Source organism: Fulmarus glacialis, unplaced genomic scaffold (genome assembly GCF_000690835.1).
Source record: "Fulmarus glacialis isolate BGI_N327 unplaced genomic scaffold, ASM69083v1 scaffold6610, whole genome shotgun sequence".
NCBI classification, from domain to species: Eukaryota; Metazoa; Chordata; class Aves; order Procellariiformes; family Procellariidae; genus Fulmarus; species Fulmarus glacialis.
In genome coordinates this window covers 1-21,144 of record NW_009189466.1, presented here as the reverse complement: position 1 = coordinate 21,144, position 21,144 = coordinate 1, and the positions used below count along the sequence as shown (strand labels likewise).

General features: G+C 56.0%; 1 protein-coding gene across 1 annotated transcript in view; it reads right to left on the bottom strand.

Annotated features, from left to right (window-relative positions):
* AGRN (agrin) overlaps window positions 1-19,429 on the bottom strand; it is a gene marked incomplete at its 5' end in the record, with an annotated part of 43,824 nt that extends 24,395 nt beyond the window's left edge. The window contains 11 exons of the mRNA XM_009582104.1: window positions 1,169-1,333; window positions 3,046-3,159; window positions 3,528-3,633; window positions 3,808-3,953; window positions 5,577-5,777; window positions 6,946-7,140; window positions 8,882-9,103; window positions 15,136-15,342; window positions 15,491-15,715; window positions 17,843-18,067; window positions 19,214-19,429. Coding sequence (XP_009580399.1) covers window positions 1,169-1,333; window positions 3,046-3,159; window positions 3,528-3,633; window positions 3,808-3,953; window positions 5,577-5,777; window positions 6,946-7,140; window positions 8,882-9,103; window positions 15,136-15,342; window positions 15,491-15,715; window positions 17,843-18,067; window positions 19,214-19,429 — 2,022 coding nt within the window. The remainder of the gene's footprint in view (window positions 1-1,168; window positions 1,334-3,045; window positions 3,160-3,527; window positions 3,634-3,807; window positions 3,954-5,576; window positions 5,778-6,945; window positions 7,141-8,881; window positions 9,104-15,135; window positions 15,343-15,490; window positions 15,716-17,842; window positions 18,068-19,213) is intronic.
* Between the last annotated feature and the right edge of the window lie 1,715 nt (window positions 19,430-21,144).

The following is a 21,144-nucleotide window of genomic DNA, read 5'->3' as shown; positions in this document are numbered from 1 at the left end:
CCATCCCGGGAGACCTTCTGCTTCTCTCTGGTGCAGGATAAAGGAGAGGGATGGTAGAAGAGATAGTGGCCGTTGGTGGCTGTCTAGCTTGAAGTCAGAGGATTTTACCTACTGACATTTGTGATTCTGCTTTTAGAGCGAGACCCCACTCTGACTTAAAGATTGCAGGTGAGAGCGAATTAAGTACAGCCTTGGGAAGACATTTCAGCAGTGTGATGCCTTTGCTGTTACAAAGCTGACATCCTATTTCCAATTTAAGCTTTCTGGCTCTGACCTGCACCTACTGAATCCTGACGTGCCAGCGTTTAGACAAGCACTCCTTCCTGGAGCCGTGAGAGGAACCCAGGAGTTTGCCCGCCTGCCCTCTCTCCAAAGCACAAAGCATCCTTCTACCCTTCGGCTGCACAATGGTGTCTCCAGCCGGAGCTTGCTACCTCTGAGCAGGGCACCTGGGTTCAGTCCCTCGGCCAGGGGCTTAGGCCAGGTAGGAGTCCAAGACATACCTACCACTCAGCAGACAGTAATCTGTGATTTCAGCGAGAGATGGGAAGAATCATATTCTCTGTTGTTTGCAATCCCCTCCCAATAACTCCTCTTCCCCCTGGCTGTTCTGGCCTCTGCCTAGTTGGCACTTACTGGATTTCTTGGGTGGGTCTCCAATGCAGCTTGGAATAAACAGGGCTTTTTTTCCTGTTTGTTTACTGCTGTTTTCACACGGCTATTCCTCGTGGCGTCAGCATCAACGGGCAAAAATACTGCCTCCTTCCTTCCACTTCAAACCCATTCCTTCGCACCTGCCTGCCCTGCCACATGCAGGGACGCCAGGGCTCATTCACACTGGGCTCTAGCAGCCCTGCAGAACATCTGGGGGAGCAGGGAGCAGGCCCATGGAAGGAGACACCGTCTCCTAGCCAAGCTGCATCACGGGGGAGCAAGAACACCCGTGCAATGCTTCAGGCCACCCTGTCTCTCTTGCATGGAGCAAACCATCAAGCTCCGCAAAAACAGCCGCTGGAGGTGACTTACAGTAGGACCAACATTAGGGCTCATTGTTTTAAATAGCACGATACCCTGCCGTGCCTTGAGCCCCGCGGAGCAGGCCAGGGAGCCGCGCCGGCGGAGAGTTGCAGGGGACGAGGGGCACTGGCCCAACCCTGCCCGTACTCACGCGTGCAGCCGCTCTTGCTGTCGGTGACAATGCCGCGGAAATTCCAGAAGCCGGGCTCACAGCGGTCGCATTTCAGGCCCCCCACGCCTGGTTTGCAGGAGCACTGCCCCGTTGCGGGGTCGCAGGCTCCCCCGTAGGAGCCATAGGGGTTGCACTGGCAGGTGCCTGCAGGCCAGAGAAAGAGAGAGGGAGCGTGAGGCTGAGTCCTGGCCAAGGAGGCGGGGGGACGCTGGGGGCTGCATGAAGGCGGAGGGACCGACTGCTGAGCCAGCGAGCTGCTCAGCCAGGGCAGGAATGTGGTCTCACGCTGGGCAGGAGGAGGTTTCACCAGCTGCTCTCAACACTTCTCCTCTGCCCCAGCTACGAGGGGGAACTAAACCTTCAGGGATTAACCTGCTTGCTTTGCTGTCATCAAGAACTCCTCTCTCATTAACATCAAAGGGGGAGGAAGCTATTAGAAGTTTATTACTAATTCATTAATTAGGAACTTGATGGAGGGAAATGATCCAAAGATAGACAGAGAGACGCTCCCTTTATCCACAGGGAGCCATAGAAAGGGGACATGGGGCAGAGCTGGGGAGAAAGAGAGACCTCAGGAGCAGCAAGCAGGGTGCATGTGCACATCCCCAGACTGCCAGAGGCAGGGAAACAGCATGTCCAGAACAGGCAGCAATGGATAAATCTGCCCTAGGGGCTTCAAGCTGCTGGTTAAGTGGTAATTGCCTCCTGATGTATGCTTGCTGCCAACACAGGGACACAGGTGGGACAGAAACTGGTGGGCTACTGAATCCCAGTCAGTTGGGAAGCTGTGTCCATGGATTGGAGGGCAGGGGACAGGACTTCCATCAGAGACACAGAGGAACATCACTACCAACTGCCACTGGCAGGGCGATGCTGAAAGCGAAATGCTTCTGTCCTCCTTAGCGTCACTCTGACCAGCTCCTCCCTGCTCTGCTGGCCCCTCTCGGCCAGCACAGACCACACCACCATGCGTCTGCTCTCCCAGCGCCCACCTCGGCCTGCAGCCCGCCCCGTGCACCCCCTCCCAGGAGATCTCTGGACATTCTCTGAATGCTGCTGCTTTTTAAATTATACGGCACATTAAACAGCAGTACGTCCTCATCAAGCAGGCATTAGCCAGGCCCAAGCACGGCATGAATCCTGTTTCCATGGGGTAATATGTTTCCCTAACAGGCGGCCACAGCCTCAGCTGTTAAGAGTTTGCTAATGCCTTTCAAAATGCGCCTTCTGCTAAAGTGCTGACTCCAATAATTATTTAATAAATATTAATGAAACATGTGCCAGCTCAGCTTCCTGCACAGTGCAGTCACCCACTAGTCACTGGTCCTGGGGTGGCCTGCAGAAGATCCCTAGGTGAAACCTGTGCCACCTCAGCCTGCAGCGCAAGGATACAAGCAATACTTTTGTCACTCAGGCCGGTGAAAAGCCCTAAGCCTCTAGCAATGGGTTGAAGGCACAGAGGGCACGGTCTGGTCCTAGGGGCACCTTCTGGGGCATTCAGCATGGACTCAGCACCAGACCAATTCTGAGCCACCATCTTGTCTTCCTGCATTTCAGGGGGACTTAGACCTGGAAGTTGACCCAGGGCTTTTGAAAGGACAAGAGCATCACTAGTAGATATAGAAGGCAAAGCATGTGCGCACATCTCCATGCTGTGAGCCTGGAGCTGGCGATAAACCAAGGCTTTTTGATCCTGGGAGGTCACTAGTTAGCTAAGGAATGGGGAGGGTCCACCTTCCTTTGTTTCCCCTGGGATGGGACCCCAAGTCCCCCCTCCACCTGAACTCTCCTCCCTTCCAGCCATCCTTGAAGGTCCTTCATGTCCCCCCTCAGGTGGGAACACAATATTCACTCACTTGGGCATCCAGCTGCACCCACTCCGAGTGCCAAGGTCATGTTGTCTGGGCAGCATCCATAGATGGTCTGGCTGCAGTGCACAACCAGGAGCGGTGGTGGGGTTGTGGCAAGGGCTGCAGGGGAAGGCAGAGAGGTACAGGTTATCTTTGGCACACAGGCTGCTGCAAGGCAGTATTGCCAATTTATGGATCGAGCCGCCAAGAGCGTTCCTGCATTCCTGCAAAACAACGCGGTCCTTGCAGTGATGCTGGGAGCAGGTGATGAGGTGAGGTCCTACCCTTGGCCAGGGAAAGCACAGGGTATGAAACAGGAATGATGCAGCGGGGATCAGCAAACCAACACAGACACCGCTGTGTCCTTAGTGAGCACTTCCTTGCTTAGCCCCAAGGAAAAGGGATGTATTACTGCAGGGCAGCAGGCTGTGGACCAGTGCACACAGCTTGTGTCAGCCTGGGGGGCTGGCTGCCTTCGGGGGACTCACCGCGGCAGGCTCCTTGGCTAGTGACATAGAGATCCTGGCGTTTTTCACACCGTGTCTTCTTCAGCTCACACTCGTTGGTGTAGGTCACACCATCAGAGCCACACACCTGCCAGGACAGGGAGGGAAGCCGCTCAGGGCAGTCCCTGGCACAGGAAGGCAGGTTCCCTATCCATGGGATGCCCTCTCCTGCCCAGGAAGCATGCGGGAAGGCCACCAGGGAAAAGAGAGGAGGGGAGGCGAGGACTGCAGCAGGCAGCCCAGAACTGCTCAGCGTGCTTACCGGGTTGCGTGGCACTGCCAGGCAGGTGAAGTCACACACACAGCGGTCATCCTCTGCATCCTCGTCCCACCAGCCCCCGTACTGCCGGCACCGGTCCTGTTCACACTCACTACCGTCGCCAGAGCCCGAGCCCCCTGAGCCGCACTCTGGAGCGAAGGAGGACCATGGTGAGAAAGGGCTCACACCCAGCAGGGCAGAGTTAGGGGAAAGCAGAGGGGATGGGGCCAAAGCCCTCTCCCTGACACAAGGCTGTGTCCTGGACAGGGGAAGCAGCCCACAGCTGCACAGGCCCATCCAAATCACAGCAGATTTAACCTCTTCAGCACAGGCAACTCCAGAATCTTGGGCCCACATATATTAGGATGCTTATGCCTGGACCTCGGAGAAGATCCCTCTCCCTTGGAGAAAGCAGATTCTCCCACTGCTGTCACAAGATTGTGCTAAGCCTACATAATGAAAACGGCACAGAGATGCTTTAGCAGGTGAGGTCTTCTTCTCTACAGCATCACCACAGCAGCAAAAGCAAGGATCCTGCGACTACCAGCGCCTTGCAGGCTACCTGAAGATCAGACAGCTCATAGCCATGCACAGGAGGAAGGGCTGCCGCTTGACTTAGCGACAGCGTAACACCATGCTTTGATCCGACTGCTTCCCTTTCTCCTCCCAAACACATAATGCAGCAGGGAGGTTGCTGCTGCTCATATAAATATGGAAACCAGAGCAGAGGAAGGGATGGGGTTTGGGTTTAGTTTGAAGTTCAGTTAGGCAGATATTCCTAACAAAATATAAACTCTGTCCCTAGCCTGGCTGCCTCTCCATAAGATGCTCAGAGCTCCAGCAGCAAGAGAGAGACATTGCTGATTTCAAAGGCTTATTAAAGGGGAAGGGGGGGAAGGAAAACCTGGCCCTCTTTATCAAGTGATCAAAGGCTGGGATTTGGCATTACAGAGAGAATTATTTAAGATCTTTTCCCAGAGGGACATCAACCTGAAATTCCCCAAGGAGGGCTGTGATCAAACACCATGTTATGCCTTCCCCTCTCCCTAAGCTCTGCCATAGCACTGAAGTCCTTTCCAGCTAGACTACATGTGCAATGAGCCAGAGAATCTCAGCTCGCCAGGTCACCACATCAGAGCGGCGACGTTTACACACCTCCTGTATTCGGATTCAGCCAGCATTAACCCACAGCTTTCCCCCTACAGTGGGACAGCATCACCAGCTCTTAGTCCTTAGCCTTAGTCCTTAGCCTGGCCAAGCAAAGTACAGCCAACCCCGCGACCTTCCCAGGTGCTCAGTACCGAGTCAATAGCGGCCACAGGCCAGGCCCTCGAGCAGCCCCCGGGGCAGAGGGAAGCAAAGCGGCAGCCAGGCTCCCTGCCCCAGGCACCGCTCTGTTTCCCCTGGCCAAGGCCCGCTGTAATGTGAAATTAAAGCAGTGATAAACTCCTTGCCCAGCCGATTAGGTGGCATCATCTCATTACTGCTGGATACAGCAAGACAAAGAGGAAAGGGAGGCGGTAGGGGTGCTGGGTGACAGCAGCCGGCTGGCCACGAGGGAAGGAGAAGGCTGTTGGCATGGGACCTGCTGTGCTGGGGACGCTGGGGGAGTCACAGGGCACTATGCCCGAGCTCCAAGCAGCGGGGCTCACGTGGCGGCCGGGCACAGCAGAGCAGCAAGGGGAAGAGCCCGCTGTGTGCGGCCTCAGTCTTTCCTCACCCTCTCCCCCACCTTTCGCACCCGCACGGCCGGAGGAACAGCAGCAACCTACCGTCCTCACACGGCCCCATCCTGGCAACCTCAATGCTCTTCTTCTGCTGGCAGGAGGCCACCTGCAGCTCACATTGGTTGTCGTAGGTGAGGCCATCGCTCCCGCACACCTGAGCGAAGGGCTGCCGCTCGCAGCGCGGGCACACGCACTGCCCACCCACGCACTTGCTGCCGAAGGAGCACACCGTGCTGCCGCAGGACTCTGTGGGGCGAGAGGGAGGAACCACAATGAGATGTCGTAGGGACCTTTGTAGCCAACCACCCAGTGTCACACACCTGAGGACCACTAATGCCATGCCCTCAGAGGCATGGAGAGAAGCCCTCCTTCCCCAGAGTGGTTTGTTACTGCTTATTTAAACTGTGCAAAGACTCTGCAACAGGCAGGTGACAGTCCTGAGCATTTCTGATTTTCATCAGCACCCACAGGTGTTGTGTCCAACAGCTTTTTCTAGGACACCAGTAAGAAATCCCATTTTCTCTCATGGTGACTTCAGCCTCCTCCTGCTCGCAGTGCCCACAGAGCACTGAGTGTTATCTGTCACACTCGGTCGCTCTTCTCTCCCAAATTTAGAGAGGATCTCCACGCACAGTTCAGCCTTGGAACACAGACCCAGCTGGACAGGTTTTACAAGGCTCAATGCATTGCTTTTACTATAGTAGCATTTCTCCTAATGAAGAACCTAGGCAGACCTTTTAATTCATTAATTCATTAAGAAATTAGCACAGACAGTTCCCTGTGCTGGGGAGTGGGGAGGAAACAGATGAGCAAAGAGGAATTAACCCCAGGGGATGGAGCGAAGGGAAAGCTACTGAGATGAACTGTGTGATCAAATAGACCTTCGATGCCTTCTGTTCTGGTGGTAGCTATTAACATGTTTTTAGCCCAATTTCTTTTCTTGGCTCAATGGACATTAGCCCAATTTCTTTGCTTGGCTCAGAGAAGTAACAAAGAGGGCAGATACCACCTATGATGCATAGCTGGGGCTAAAAAGAGAAGCTGCTTGAGAAACACAAGATGCCCAATTCGTGTGAAGACAAAAGGGAAGACCACACTGCTGCTGGGTGTCCCTGGGCAAGCCCTGTTACTCTGGAGCTGATATCCTCCTGGGAAGTCCTGAAAACAACCGATAAAGGCACCAGGAGGAGTGTTAGGGAGACCCTCCACACATCCCGACCCTGGGGTTTTCTCAGGTGCCTCCCAGGGCTGGCAAACCCATGGGCTGCGAGTGCCACAAATGACTGGTGTGCCTTGGACGGCCATGGCCAGGCAGCTGGGCGGGGCCGGGCAGCCAGCGGGGCTGAGCATCCGCTCTCTGAAATGCCACCAGCAGGAGTGAGACGAGGGAAGAAGGGGACCTTGCCAGACTCACTGCAGTCTCCTTGGGCAGCCACCAAAATGTTCGTCTGCTGCGTGCACGCCCGGACATGGAGCTCGCACTCGCTGCCGTACGTGTTGCCATCTGTGCCGCACACGGGCTGAGAGGAGGGGACGCACTCCGTGGGGCACACACACCTTCCCGTCTCCGCCTCGCAGATGGCCCCAAACTGGCACTTGCCACAGCGGTCTGCGCAGACGAAGAACAAAATCAGTAGGTTAAAACAACGGGTCAGGCAGGCATCGCTGTGCCAGAGCAGAAATAAAACCCCACTGCAACCTCCTCCCCCAGGTCAAGCCCCGGCAGAGCCCGGCAGCCGTCGGGAGCAGGAATCCCAGAGCACAGTGCAAGGGAAGGAGCCGAGGCAAGAGCTGCAGGAGGAGGGAGAGTCAGGCTCGGAGGCAGAAAGGCAGTAACTACTCGTAAAAGCCTTCAGGGCCAGGAATAACCGTGATGAAATGTCACCCGCGCTGTATGCCGTTACACTGAATAGGAGGCGGGAGAGAGCACGGGGCTGAGAGCAATTACGAGAAGTGATAAATCAGCATCCCAGGCAGCAAGCGGCCAGTCTCCCAGGGGAGAGAGGCGGCAGGATTCACACATGGCAAGTTGGCAGGGCGGGAGGAGGCGGTCGGCCGGGGAGGGGGATACTGTCTTCCCCTAGTTTATCTTCCCCCAGCAGTGCCGGACGCACGTGTAACATAGCACCAGTTCAGAGCTACCTCCCCCAGCGGGATCCTCAGCCTGCCTGCTGCAAACACAGGCACAGCACACACACGCAGGCTCAGGTCAGAGAAGACGTTTATCTTCGTAATAACTCACTTGCAAAGGAGCTATCACTGGTTGCAGGAGAGACCGGACTCCAGCCAGCACATCTCCTTTCTCCTGACTCCTGGGTATTTAGTGATTCGCAGCTTCATTTTTTCCTTCAGAGAAACACCCCTCTTCCCTCCCCGCTATTCAAATCACGAAGAATTTGGCTCAAAGATGGTTTTTCTTATTTTTCTTTCGCACAGCAGCTGCTGCCTTTGCATGGGGGAGGGAAGATGCAACAACCCCCTGCTTGGTTTGTGCAGACTGTTGGCTGGGAGGTTTCTATCTACAGCACAAAGCTTGCAGCCATGCCTGGGCTCTGCAGGTCGGGAGAGGGGCTGCTCAAGGCAGCCTGTGTGCAGACAAAGGCAGCTCTTTCCTACAGAGCACTCGAATGCGTGTGCCTGACAGTTGAAGTATTTGCATCCTTCACTGTTTCTCCTGTAACTGTGTGGAGTTGGTACCTGCATTTTCTTCTGACCTGAATCCCACTGGCCCTCTGCTATGCTGCAGCGGGGAGCTCTGCAGGTTGAGGGGCTTTTCACTTTCTGGAAGAAGAGTCTTCCTTTTCTCTGCTGTCTCAAAGTCCTTACGGCTCAGGAGCATATCTCCCCAAGTAGGACTGCACAGCGCAGCTCAGTGGGGAAATGACTGTAAGGGATTAAGCCCAGTTTTGACAGGGGCACGGCTATGCCACACCAAGCCACACCAGCCCTGGGTGGAAAGCCAGGCACCAGCTCCCAATACCCAGCCTGAAGGTTAGGGGCAGAAAAACTGTATTTTGACAAAATTGCAATGAGCCTAGCCCTACCTGACCATCACAGCAGATTTTGTCCTGGGAGAACCTAGCCAGCTCGGGCTGTGCCTGTCTGCAAACACTTTCTGACTGGCAAAGCTGTGCTGGCACAAAGAGAGAGCTTGCAGATGGAACTGCTGTGCATGGGTCTGAGTTGCACACATCGCATGGCAGCAACCAAAACGCAAAGACACCCCAACAGCCCTATCTCCCCGGGGCTGGGGCCATGCTCGTGCTTAAGACAACCGCCTGCTCCCAGCAAGCAAACCCAGCTGTGGCCAGCAGCACGAGGAGGAGGAACCCTCAGAGATCGGCTCTTACCGCAGGGCCCCTTGTGTTTCACTTTGATCTCCCTCTTGAGGACACAGGCCATGGAATCGAGCTCGCAGGGGTTGCCATAGGTGCGGTTGTCGCTGCCGCAGATGGGGTCGTAGCGGCCCTGGCAGACCTGCTGGCACTCGCACACAGCCTCCTGGTTCTTCACCACGCACGTGGCCCCGAAGGTGCACTCCACGCTCAGGCATGGGCTGGGTGTGCCAAGGTCTGCAGAGGGGACAGGAGAGAAAGGCACTGGTCTCAGTCTGCTGCTTCCCCAGCTCCCCCGGGGCACTGTGCACAGCAATGCATGCCAGCATCCCCAGCCTCAGGCCCACGCCTGCCTCCCCCAAGCCATGGCAAATGCACAGAGCTCCTGGCCTTGGCACCAGCCCAGCCCCTGCACCCGACATGCCACCCCGACATGCCCGGCTCAGCATCTTCCCCATGCTTGGCAGAGGTTAGGGATGGGAAGCAGGCACAAGATCTTCTCCCTGCACGCCACGAACAGGACTCCAGCCTCGTCTCCCATCCCAGCTACATTCTGCCCCGAGGGGCTGGCCAGAGGTGGGATCAGCCCCTTGGGTTTCTGCACCAAATCCCGATGTTTGGGTCTCCCCAGCAGCTCCCAGCCAGCACCAAGAACAAGCATCATGTGCTGAGGGAGGGCAAGACAGACTGAGGCCCCTCGTTGCTGAGAGGGGAGCCAGCACTTCTTTTCCCAGGCAGCAGTGGTGCCACGAGCCTGCCTGTGAAGTCGGATCTGAACAACCAGCCCTGTGGCAGAGGGCAGGGCAGGAGGCAGCAGAAAGCCCTCCTCAGTGCGGGACTCGGTGCCTTCAGGACACTCGCTATATCATCACACAGTACCTGGCACCGGCTGCCAAACCTTCAGTAGCCAAAAAGCTCACACAGGAATAGTTCCCTTCACTCGCATCCTCAGAATCACAGTCCCCTGAACAGCTCATCCTAATACCCTCTGGCCATACCCAGGAAGATCTGCCTGGAGAGGACACCTGCATTTGGCTTCACCACACAGCCTGTCTCTCTCCTCTCCCCCGCAGCTCAGCTCCCTTCCCCTCCTCTCTCTTGCAAGCTGGTGTTGGAAAGGCCCGGGAGCTGCTGTGCGGCAGGATAAAGAGACCTGGTGTCCTTGCTTCAGCCCAGTCCTCGGGCATCTGGCTCTAGGAGCAGAGCCCTGAGGCTCCCAGGGGACGGGTAATGGCCTGCAGCATGGGTTGCAGGCTGAGAGGCAGCAGTCCCCTCTGCTCACTCACTGGAGCTGCTTAATCAAGTCAGCCGTGCAGGTGGCACCTTCCCTGCAAGATACCCGGCAGCAATGAGGTGAGCAGCCAACCCTGATGGTGACAGCAAAGAGAAAAGGCTGCGTCCAGCTCCCTGGTACAGCCCTGCAACTGCTCGCAGGGAAAGCCCTGCAGTTCCACCTGGTTCCCAGCCCACTTGCTGAAGGCAGACGTGTCACTTCAGTAATTTTTGCCCTCCACCATCCACAAGCCAAGACAGGCAGCTAAAAGGCAGGACTGGCCGTGCTGCTGGGGAGAGACCCAGCATTGCCCAGCGACCCCTTTTTGTGACTCATGAGAAAAGCCCTGAGGACCTGGGGCAAGGAAAGGACACAGATTTAATCCGTGCTGAACACTGACAAGGACACATGACAAAACAGATGCGGGGAACAGACAATGCGGCCAAGGCGAGATGGATGCAACAGGCAGACACAGCACAGCCCCACCACCACCAAACAGCGAGGCAGGCACAGAGCCCGAGTGCGGTGGGAAAGACAAAGCCCTCCGGAGCCTGCTGGCGTGGCACAGAGAGTGGAGAGGGGCAACAGGTCTGTTTTCTTCCCCTGCTGGGACCAAGGTGGCATATCTGCAGAGTCAAGAGCAAGGCTTGAGCTCTCAGGAGTCTGGCTGCATGCTGTCAACCAGTGAGAGAATGGCCCATAGCATGGGCACAGGCAAGTCTGAATTTTGGATCTGGCTCTTTGGGAAGCACCTGCCAAGTCAAAACTTAAAGCCAACCGTCTGCAAAGGAACAGGGAAGAGGGGGACAGTTCAGGTGCATGGCCACTACTTCGACCCAGCCTTTTCAACTGTGTCCCCAACTTCCCTGCAGTGAAGAGTTTATGAGCAGTTCCCAAGGACCAGGAACCGCTCCCTGCTGTGCTTAGCCCTGTGATGCTGCTCACATCTCCTGCTTGTGTTTCACTTTTTTAAAACAACGTCTGTACCACAATCATGTCCGCTGAACACAGAGACATATGCTTGCATGGAGAAAGCGCCTCTGCCGGACACAATCAGGCAGTAAGGATGCAACGAGCTAGGCATGAAGCAAATACATTCGTTCATTTGAAATCCAAATTCACACTCTTGTCTTGGGGAGCAAGTGAGCGGTGAGTGAGAGTGCAGGGAAGTGCCAGGCCTGATGGAGAACACTGCCCTGACATTTCTGGCCCTTCTTAAGCAAGCAAACCTGCAGAGATGCAGCACATGAAGTTCCTTCGCAGCCTGAACCTCAGCCTGTGAAATTTCCCACACAGCCCTGGGCACCTGCAGATGTCAATGGGAGGTTTGGCACCAGTTTTGATGTGGGTGGATATAATGAGGACCTACTAAGCAAGGACCTTAGGCTGTGCTATAATCAAGACCTGCTTTGATTCCTGGCCCTTCTCCACCTTGTAGGCAGGGAAACTGAGGCACAGAGCAAAAATGCCCATTCTGCACCGTGACTAATTCCAAGGGCATGATCCCTCACCTGCTGCCAAGCTGTGCAGAAACCTAACCAAGCCCTGGGGACACTGAGCTCTCCTGCAAGCCTTGCCTGTGGATGGCTATGGGGAAGAGGTTCTGAAGCTGCTTTGTAACCCATAACACCCCATCAGTCTGTGCCCATGACACTCAGCAGGCTCCAGCACCAGCTCCACAGCGACTCCATAGGGGAGTATTCTTAGAGAAGAACCACATCTGAGCATAGACAGCTCCTCAGCTCTTCCAAAAGGTGCTTTGCTAGATACTGGGGAGGGGAGCTGCAATCCCTGCAGGGCCCCTGCCCGCTGGACTTGCACAGACAAGCGTGACACACGCTACGGAGAGCAAAGGGACAAGCATCACAGTCCCAGGCAGGCAGAAGTCTCTGGGAAAGAGGAGGTGGGGAAGAAAGGGGGGTTAGTTGGGAGCAAAAGGAGAGGTAAGATCAACCAGGAGCAGTCCAGACTGATGTATCAGCCAAAGAGGGGCTTGCTAAGGATTGGGGGGCTCATAGCACCCACCTCTGCTCCCACTCTCATTTGCCTCGAAGGGTCAAGCCACAGCAAGCACCGGACAAGACCCCACTGCAATGCAAGGCATTTCCATTCCAGCTGGAAGTGTTTGGGGCGAGGGATGGGAGCAAAACCAGGGCAATCTCTCCATCCCAGGGGCTCTCAAGCAAAACTAGAGAGGAGGGGAGCAGTGAGAAGAGGCCAGGACTGTCACTGGCTATGGAGAAGGAGAGAAAGCCGACCTCCTAGCAGAGATGTCCGGGTAGGGAGCAGAAGGGTGCTGCGAGGACACAATTCCTTCCTCCAAACAGGCAACACTGTAAAACACAAGACACAGACGAAAAAGGAAAGAAAGAGAGAGAGAGCGGAGGGAGAAGGAGAGCAGGGGGCGAGAGAGCAGAGAGAGGCAGGGAGGGAAAAGACAGATGCAACTACAGACACCTTCCCTCCACCTCCTGTCCACATCGGTCTCATCCCATCCCTTCTTTCTCAACGGCCCCATCATGGTGTAAAAGTAGAGAAGGATTAAAAACAAGGCCTGGACTGTTTTGTTTGGCTTTGCCTCCTTTGCCTTGCTGCTGGAAAAGACAGCAGCAGAGCTGAGAGTTCATTGGACAGCTACGTGTGAGAGATTAAAAACACTGCGACCATACTAACAGCCTGTCTTTCTTTTCCTCCCCTTCCCCAGCTCTGTGCACCTCCTCTATCCTCACAGCACAGAGGGGTGGATGAACTCGCCACGCTCCCCACCCTGGGTGCTGGATGCAGACAGAGCCTGTAGCTGCCTCAAGTCCCCGGTCTCACCCGCTGCCGAGTGTCCCACGAGTCCTGTCCCAGCCTGTGCCGGTGGACTGCACCCTGCATCCCAAGGGAGCCTCGGCCAGGAAACCAGCCAGGAGAGAAGTTAGTGCCACCGGCAGTGTTCATGCTGAGAAGACCTGTCTTGACACACATGCTGGCAAGCAACATCACCACCCCGTCCCCATCCGTTTCCCATCTCACATCGAGTCTGAACTGGTGACACAAAGGAGGACGTGCTTTCTTCCCAAAGGGCAGCACTGAGCTCAGAGAGAAGATGCTTTCCTAAGCTGATGGGGAGGCCAAAGGCTTGCCCACACCTCATGGTGGCTTGCTACAGCGCAGCCTGGAGCTGCCATGTGGACTTTGAAATCCTAGGCTTTGGCAGACCAAGCCCTGGCTTTGATTTACTTCCCCCAGATGACAGGCTTTGTTTGCTCCTACCCCACAAGGATGTAGCTCCTGAAAGCAGATATGCGCATCTGCTGTCCTTGCCTGGAGGAAGAGAAGTTGCTGGAAAGCTAAAATAAAAGAGAGTAAGATGGAGAGAGGAACAGCAGATGCATAGGGACCACATCCTACTGTCCACTGGCCTCACTCCACTGAACATGGTGGAGATGCATGTCTGACAGCAGGGTAACTAATAGCATGAGTTCTCTGCTCGCCCTAGAAATTCGGGAAGCCTTAACAAGGACCTGACTCTAAAGGAGGTACAGGGAAGGGTTTGTAGAGAGCCCAGGGCACCAGGGCCCGGCCACCCAGCTGCAAACAGCCACCTCCTGGCCCCACTGCCCCAGAGCTGTCTCGGGAGCCCAGCGGAGCCCAGCCACGGGCACCTCGCTTCGCCCCCACCTTCCCCTGCGCCAAGGCAGCCTGCCTCGCCAGGAGCAGCCCTGTGCGTTCCCATGCCAGCCCCAGCGGCCGGTCACACCTCCAGCAAAGCTTCACAGCAGCACAAGAGGGCAGGAAAATGAGTGCCAGGCTTGCCGGCGCGAATGGCTTCCTGGCAAGGCTTGCTGGTTGCCATCCAGCACCAGCTCCCCGTGGCCTGGGGAGAGAGAGGACTGAAAGGTGCCTCTGTTGCCCTCCCTGTAGGGAGAACTTGGGGAACTGACTCCTAATCAGTCAAGCACCAGAAACACAGTGAAACAGACAATTAAAAATAACAGTGGTGATTATACTGAGTGTGATTTTGGGAGCCTGACAAACAGTCTTCAAGCAGCTGGGCCTGGCAGCATTAAAAACCTACTGCAGGAGCACAAAGCCAACAAAACAGATCCGCAACATGGGGCCTAATTTCCAAGTACTTCAGAAGGTTTAATACAGCTGATACCTTACAAAACATCAGCTTAAAATAATAGGACACAGTTCTAGATCTAGTAAAAACCAATTTGATTTGAAATGAACAGTCCTTCCAACTCATACAAATCAATCCAGTGACCATGTTTAACCTTCTTCATTTTCTGTGCAGTAATTTTAAAATTGGACGTTCCCAACATCCTAGGGACCCAAAGCCCCATCCTATCACATACGCCTGAAAAAGAGTCCATTGCAAAGGTCAAAAGCTTCTCCCAGAGATGAGACAAAGACACGACGAGACCTCCAGAGAGCGGGCGCGCTGGGAAGAGTTCCTTACGGAGAGTACCTGGAGCTGAGAGAAGCAGGCAGGCATGGAGGGGGAAGCATGGAAGGAGCTTGGGGACTGGCACTACCCTGGGAGGAGAAATGAATGGTGTGGGCTGCACGGGAACTGCGGGGTGGCGAATGTGCACGTGGCCGTGGCGGTGAATGAGAAAAACCAGCTGGACATCACAGACACTTCGGTACTGTTTAAACACAAATGATTCTTCCCCGTGTTACGCACATCAGACAGAGACAAGACCAAGGAGGAATACATGCACACACACACGTACAAGGACTGCTGACTGCTGGAAGGAAAAAGAACAGGGAGGATATTCAGGGCTTGTTGGCCGCAAGACTGAAGAGAGCCTGTGGCTTGCTCAGACGGTGGGCACCCAGTCACAACTTACCTGCAGCTTTCCAGCATCAACGCGAGCACTGCTGCCTGCATGGAAGGGACTGACGCAGGCTGGGCTTAAAGTGGCTGCTGGGGCTGGGAAGTGAGAGGTCTGGGGGTACCAGTGTTCCTGCGGGCGACCAGCCCGGCGGCACCAGTGCTTACCACAGGGTCCACTGTGCTTTACTGGGATGGCAACCTTCTGGTGGCACTCGGCCTTCTGGCGCTCGCAGTCGTTGCTGTAGGTCCGGCTGTCCCGGGCACAGACAGGCCGGTAGGCACCATCGCAGGTGATGCGGTCACAGGAGCAGCGAGTGGTGCCACGGCGGTTCAGGCAGACAGCGTTGAACTTGCACTCATCCTTGCATTTGTCTGGGAGGAGAGAGGATAGCACCGCTTGCACCCACCCAGGGGACAGGGGAAGGGGGTATACTCTCATTGCCGAGAGCACGGCACGGAGCAGCGGGGAAGGTCAGGAACCCGAATGCTCCTGTTCCCCAGGAAGCAGAGAGGTACTTACCCTGATGCTGGCACTGCCCTGAACGCACCTTCTGGATCTCCAGTCCCCGGATGGCCCCCGAGCGCCCCATCACGCACTCGTTGTCATAAGTCACCCCATCATCGCCGCACACAAGTTCCCTCTTTGGGGGACAGTTCTCGGGGCGGGAGAGCAGGTCCGCCCTTCGGGTGCGGGGGTTCACCCGGCAAACACGATTCATGTCGTTGAGGACGCCTTTACAAGGGTCTGTGCACAGAGCCAGAGCAGATAGTTAGGCACACTCATGCCCTTGCCCGGAGAGGTGCCTCCTGGCCTGCCCTCCTCCCTCCCAGCTGGCCCAAGAGCCTCCGTACCTTCCCCAGTAGCACTCAATGTGTGTTCATCTCTTTCTCGGGACTGGACATCTGTAGGGCTCTGCACACGTAAGGACTCATTTTTTATTGAGCTGCACACACTGAGGACACGTGCCCTTTCCAAAGTGACCTCTGGATGGGATCAGCTCTGCCTTTTTTCCCATCCTGAGCTGCCTTCACTCCCCTCTGTCTAGGGAACAGGGCTCTCTCGACCCAGGCGAACCTCCCGAGTCCAAGAGGCGTTCACTGGGCATTGCAAGACGCTTGGTACTCCCATCCTGCTCCTTCCACTCTCCCTCCCTGTCTTCCCAAAGTGCTGGAAGAGCCCCGAAGGCAGCCAGGGCCACATACTGCCTTGCACCACTGCTCCAATCTAGGCTTATCCGGCTCACCCCCTCTGATGGGCTGAGCTCACATTAGCATACCAAAGACACAGGCAAAACAGATGCCAACTGTTCACTAATCCCTACGCTAGCCCTGGGTTTTTCTCTTCCTTGTCAAAGCAGTACCTGGAGAATGCTGATTCATTTTCTGCAATCGCAGAAACACAATTGAACGTTTCCAGCCTTTAATCCTACTAGTCTGAAATCCCTGCGTTGACCACAGTCCCAGGCTGACAAGGGGAAAAAACAATACAGTATCCCGTTTCCCCAGCCTCTCGCAAGTAAGTGAGGGACCTCCCTTTCAGCTGCCCCCACATCCCTTGGAGAAGGCCGGCCTAGGACAGGGTCACAGCTGAAGTCTTTTGCTTTGTCCATTTTGGCACGTGCAATGACCATGGAAACAAAGCAGACGAAGGAGCTCCCGCAGGACCTACCCAATCCATCTCCCATTCCCCCTCCGGCAAGAGCTGCCCGTTCTCACTGCTGCCCTGCAGTCACACCAGCAGACAGCCAGGGATGTGTCACCTCCTTGGAGGCCCCTACAAACCCCAATGAAATCACAAGAACATCTTGCGTGGACTCAAGGAGCTGTGGGTAAATAAAGCTGCTGTAGTGGGGCAGGGATGTGGTACAGTTGAGGGGTTGGGGATGAAGCAGATAAACAGACTTATCTCAGGGACTGCATGATGAGGATATTTGAGATGTGCTCTGCCTGCACAGCTCAGCCCCACTCTCTCCCCTACCTTGCAGTACATCCTCAAGCCTTACAGTGCACCCAATAGAGTCCAAATGCCTTCAAGTATTTTCAGGTTCCATAGCCCGGCTGCTCAACCCAGACTGCCTCAGTTTCTGCTGATGCCCAACTAAAATCAGGAGGACCTCAGAGGAACAGTGAGGCTCAAAGCCTCCTCTCTGCCCTAGAAACCAGGAGCACCCAGCGTGACATCACCTCTTTTGCACATCCCCTTGCACCCATCTCGCCCTACTTGGGACTGAGCAGTGGAAGCATAATTAAAACTCTTCCAGGTTTGCAGCCTGCCCAAACACACTCCCACACTCCTTCCCCCAGGGACAAACACTGGTCTGGCACGTGTCCTGGCTGATCTCATGGTTTTCCTAATGAATACAGTTGCTTTTAATTACAAGTATCCACAGCCACCATTAGCCAAGGAGGAAGCCATCCTCGGAGAGGCAGGACTGTGTTTGCGCTCTGGGATCTGTGCCTGTCGGGCTCCTTTAATTAGAGCAAGCTGCCTGCCCGTGAGCCCTGGGATGCCAGCTAGCAGCAGGCTCCTCGCCAAAAGCAGCAGCCGGGAGACTTCAGCCAGGGGAAACGGCAGGAGGGAAAGGAGGTGGCACAGATGTTGCCATTGCTCTCTAGGTCAGTGGGTCCTGAGCAAAAACACCCCCAGCCAAATGCCACGGGGGAAGCACTGGCTTGGTCTGAGTTTCAGAAGCCGTCACCCACAGACTGACCTTTTTCTGCCCAGCCCGTGTTTTTGAGCTGATGACAGCAGGCGTGCGGGCAGGTTTTTCTCCCCAAGCCTTGCCATTTCCCACTGGTCTGCCCTCAATGCTCCTGATGCAAGAGGAAACATTTTTAAAGCAATACCCCCGGGGGGGGGCAGGGGACTCACCACAGGCGCCATCGAACTTCTTGAAAACATTCTCCTGCTTGTCGCAGGCGTGCTTGTTGAGGTCACACTCGCTGCGGTAGTCTTTGCCGTCGCTGCCGCACACCGTGCTCTCAGGCACGCCGCTGCAGGACGACGGGCAGACGCACTTGGCCGACTGGCCGTCAGTGGAGCGGACGCACGTGCTGCCAAAGCTGCAGGTCACCTCTGCGCAGGGGTCCTTGGAGCCTGTGGGAGAGAGGAAGGGGCATGACACAGGCGTGAGCACAGCGGCCCGTGCTCCTGTGCCGCCCTCTCCCGCTCGCTCCTCTCACGGGACAAATAATATCGGGACGATATCTACCTAGACAGCCCCAGTCCCTCCGAGTGCCCAGAAACGTACACGATGCCAATGGATGTCCTTCCCTCGGCTTCAGCAGATGCTGGAGCCAGTGCTGTGTACCTGGTCCCACAGCAGCAAGCTCATCCACCCCGATGCCCGCAGAAGCAGGCAGGATTGTGAGGCTGTAGGATCAGCCCCGAACCCACGGCACACGATGAAGGAAGCTCACTCCCCACCTGGCACTTCAGGCAGAGCCCCTCCTTTCTAAACCTCTCAGCCTCACTGTTGTGAGCTCCCTTCCCCGCACATGCTCTCCGACATCCTCTTGCTTCAGCAAATGAGCAACACAAGGGTCCTTAAGGCACCTCCTGCAAACCGTAATTAGAGGAAGAGCTCAAGGAGCAATTTCCTCACTGATGAGGAAGGGCCAAAATTTATTTGCCAGCTTTTTTTGCCTTTTTTCCCCCTTTATTTGTCACTTTTTTATGATTATTATTTTAAATAAATCACTCGGCACTCTCTCCCCTCTGACAAGAGCCCCAGCAGGAGTGCCGGATGCAGATTTATTGCAAGCCAGAGCGCTGCATGAGAGAAAGGTCAAGTTAATTTACTCTGAGATGAGGAGACTGGGGTCTCATTTACCCAGCTCCTTGCTCACAGCTGGTGAATGCCAGGCTGGGGAAGGGCTTTCACCAGCCCACCCAGCCTGTGCATAAGCCTGGTCCCTCCAACTCCAACTTGTAGCCGTGGCAGATGTGACCCGCTCTGGGAAGGCAGTGTGGTGCAGCAGGCAGAGCTGCCCGAGGCAGAGGGCTGTTCCCCACTGTCTGCCACACACCTCTTGAACAGCCTTTGGCCATCGGTTTGCCTGCTTATTAAACTCTGCCGATCACCAAGGCAGAGCTGGTGATTCTCCCACAGTGTCCCTTCCCACCAGACCTGTCCCCATCCCCCAGGACATCACAGCACTGCAGTGACGACATGAGCTCGGGCCAAGTCTCCCTGGTCTCACGCTCTTTCAGGTCACCTCCTGAAAGCAGGAGGGCACTCACCACAGGGTCCCTTGCTGATGACTTTGATCCGTCTCTGCTGGTTGCACTGGGCCTTCTCCAGCTCACACTCGTTGCTGTAGGTGGAGTAATCGGAGCCACAGACAGGAGCCACCACGACGGGGCAAGCTGTCTTCTTGCAGACGCAGGAGGCCTGGGAGGGGTCGGTGGAGCTCCTCTCACACACCGCCCCGAACCCGCACAGCATCCCTCGACATGCTGTGGGCACAGACACGGAGAGACCGGTGAGCCGCGGCTGCTCCTCTGCAAACAGGAGGGACGCAGACCAGCGCCCGTGCCTCTCCTATCTCCCCAGCAGAGCTGCTCACACCACCCAGGCTCGGGAGGGGCTGCAGCCCTCCGGGGGCCCGGGACTGCAAGGGCAGGGCCAGCGAGAGGAGGATGCTCTAGGAGCAGCAAGGTCCTTTCCCGGCTTAGGGCGAGGATGTCATCATCTCGGCATCATTTCTCGCTGCCTGCCAGGAACCAGGCGGTTAAGTTGGGTCCTTCTCCAGGGATGCCTAGGGTGCATTTGAGGTGTAGGGGGGGCCGAGCCAACCTTGCCAGAGCCACCCACCCCAAAGCCACGTGCCTGAGAACAAGGGTCTGCCCAGCGCAGGCAGGGAACGGCGCAAGGCAGCCACGCTGCACCCCGAGTCCCCATCTCCTGCCTGTGCCTGGAGCACGGGCATTAAGCAAAGGCACAGGTAACCTCAATGCCTGCTCCATCGTGCCGGTACCGTGCGGAGCAGACAGCACAGAGGCCACGGGGAAGGGCAGCATGGACAGCGGGGTCAGTAAAGCCTGTGACCCAGAAGAAGCTTCATCTGAAGGAAGGCTGTCCTAGAAGGTGGCACCCCCTTTGCCCTCCGGCACCGCACTACCATCCACGTTGGCTCTACCGCAGTCTCTCCTGAGAGACTGAGCCCTGCTGCCCTTTTATAGCGGCCGGGTAAGGCAGGATACGTGCTAGGCACCTTCATCCCACGCAAGGACAGGGAGAGAAGAGGCTGGGCTACAGCATGGTCCAAAAGGAGCCAACAAACCCATGCTCGGCCCTCTTGCCTCCTCTGTGCCCCTTCTCACTCCAGGCTGCCCGTTCTGCTTATTGCCAGCATGAACTGGAGAAAGGTCGGTCCGTCACCAGCTCTGCACCACTGCAGAGAGGTCAAGGCCCAGCTTGTGAGCAGGGAGGTGCCTCCAGCCCCACTACAGACACGGAGCAGTGTCCCCAGGGCTCCGGAAAGCACTTGCTCTGCCCAGGGCCCCTCTGCTCAGGCCTTTGCGAGTCCTCCACAACACGACGTGTTTTCTGCTAACCAGCAAGAGAAAGAAAAGTCAAGGAATGGAGAAGAACATCCTCATCACCTCTCCCAGTGTGGGACAGATCGTCCCACACGCACACACTGCTTTATTCATTGCCGTTTATGAAAAGCAGCCGAATCACGTGGCTGGTGTCTCTCTAAAGGAGATGCCCAAATCTTTTTATCACATCCACTAATCAGAGCAGCCAGCACGGACCAGTTCAGCATTTGAATTGCTAATGCGGTAGGAAATGTAATTCTTCAGTTGGAGGAAGGAAGGGAGAGGATAGGTGTCTCCAGACTCAGGGGTCTGCAGGCGAGACAGTGAGAGCAAGAGATGCCAGAGCTTTCTGCCCAGTGGTTGCTGCCACGGGCACAGCCCTCCACTCGCAACACGCACCACTGGACAGGTACGTACACACCGCACACCCGCTGCACCACCCCGCGTGCACAGCCGCTGCGCCAAGTGCAGTGCCTGCACCGGCACCCGCCGCACCGCTACTGCGCCCACGCGCAGCGGGCACCTCTGGGCACACCTTACCGCCCCGCGCCCTCCTACGCTCACAGCATACGTTAGAAATGGAGACTGACCTACATGAGAGAAAGAGAAATCATAAAAGGCAAAATGAA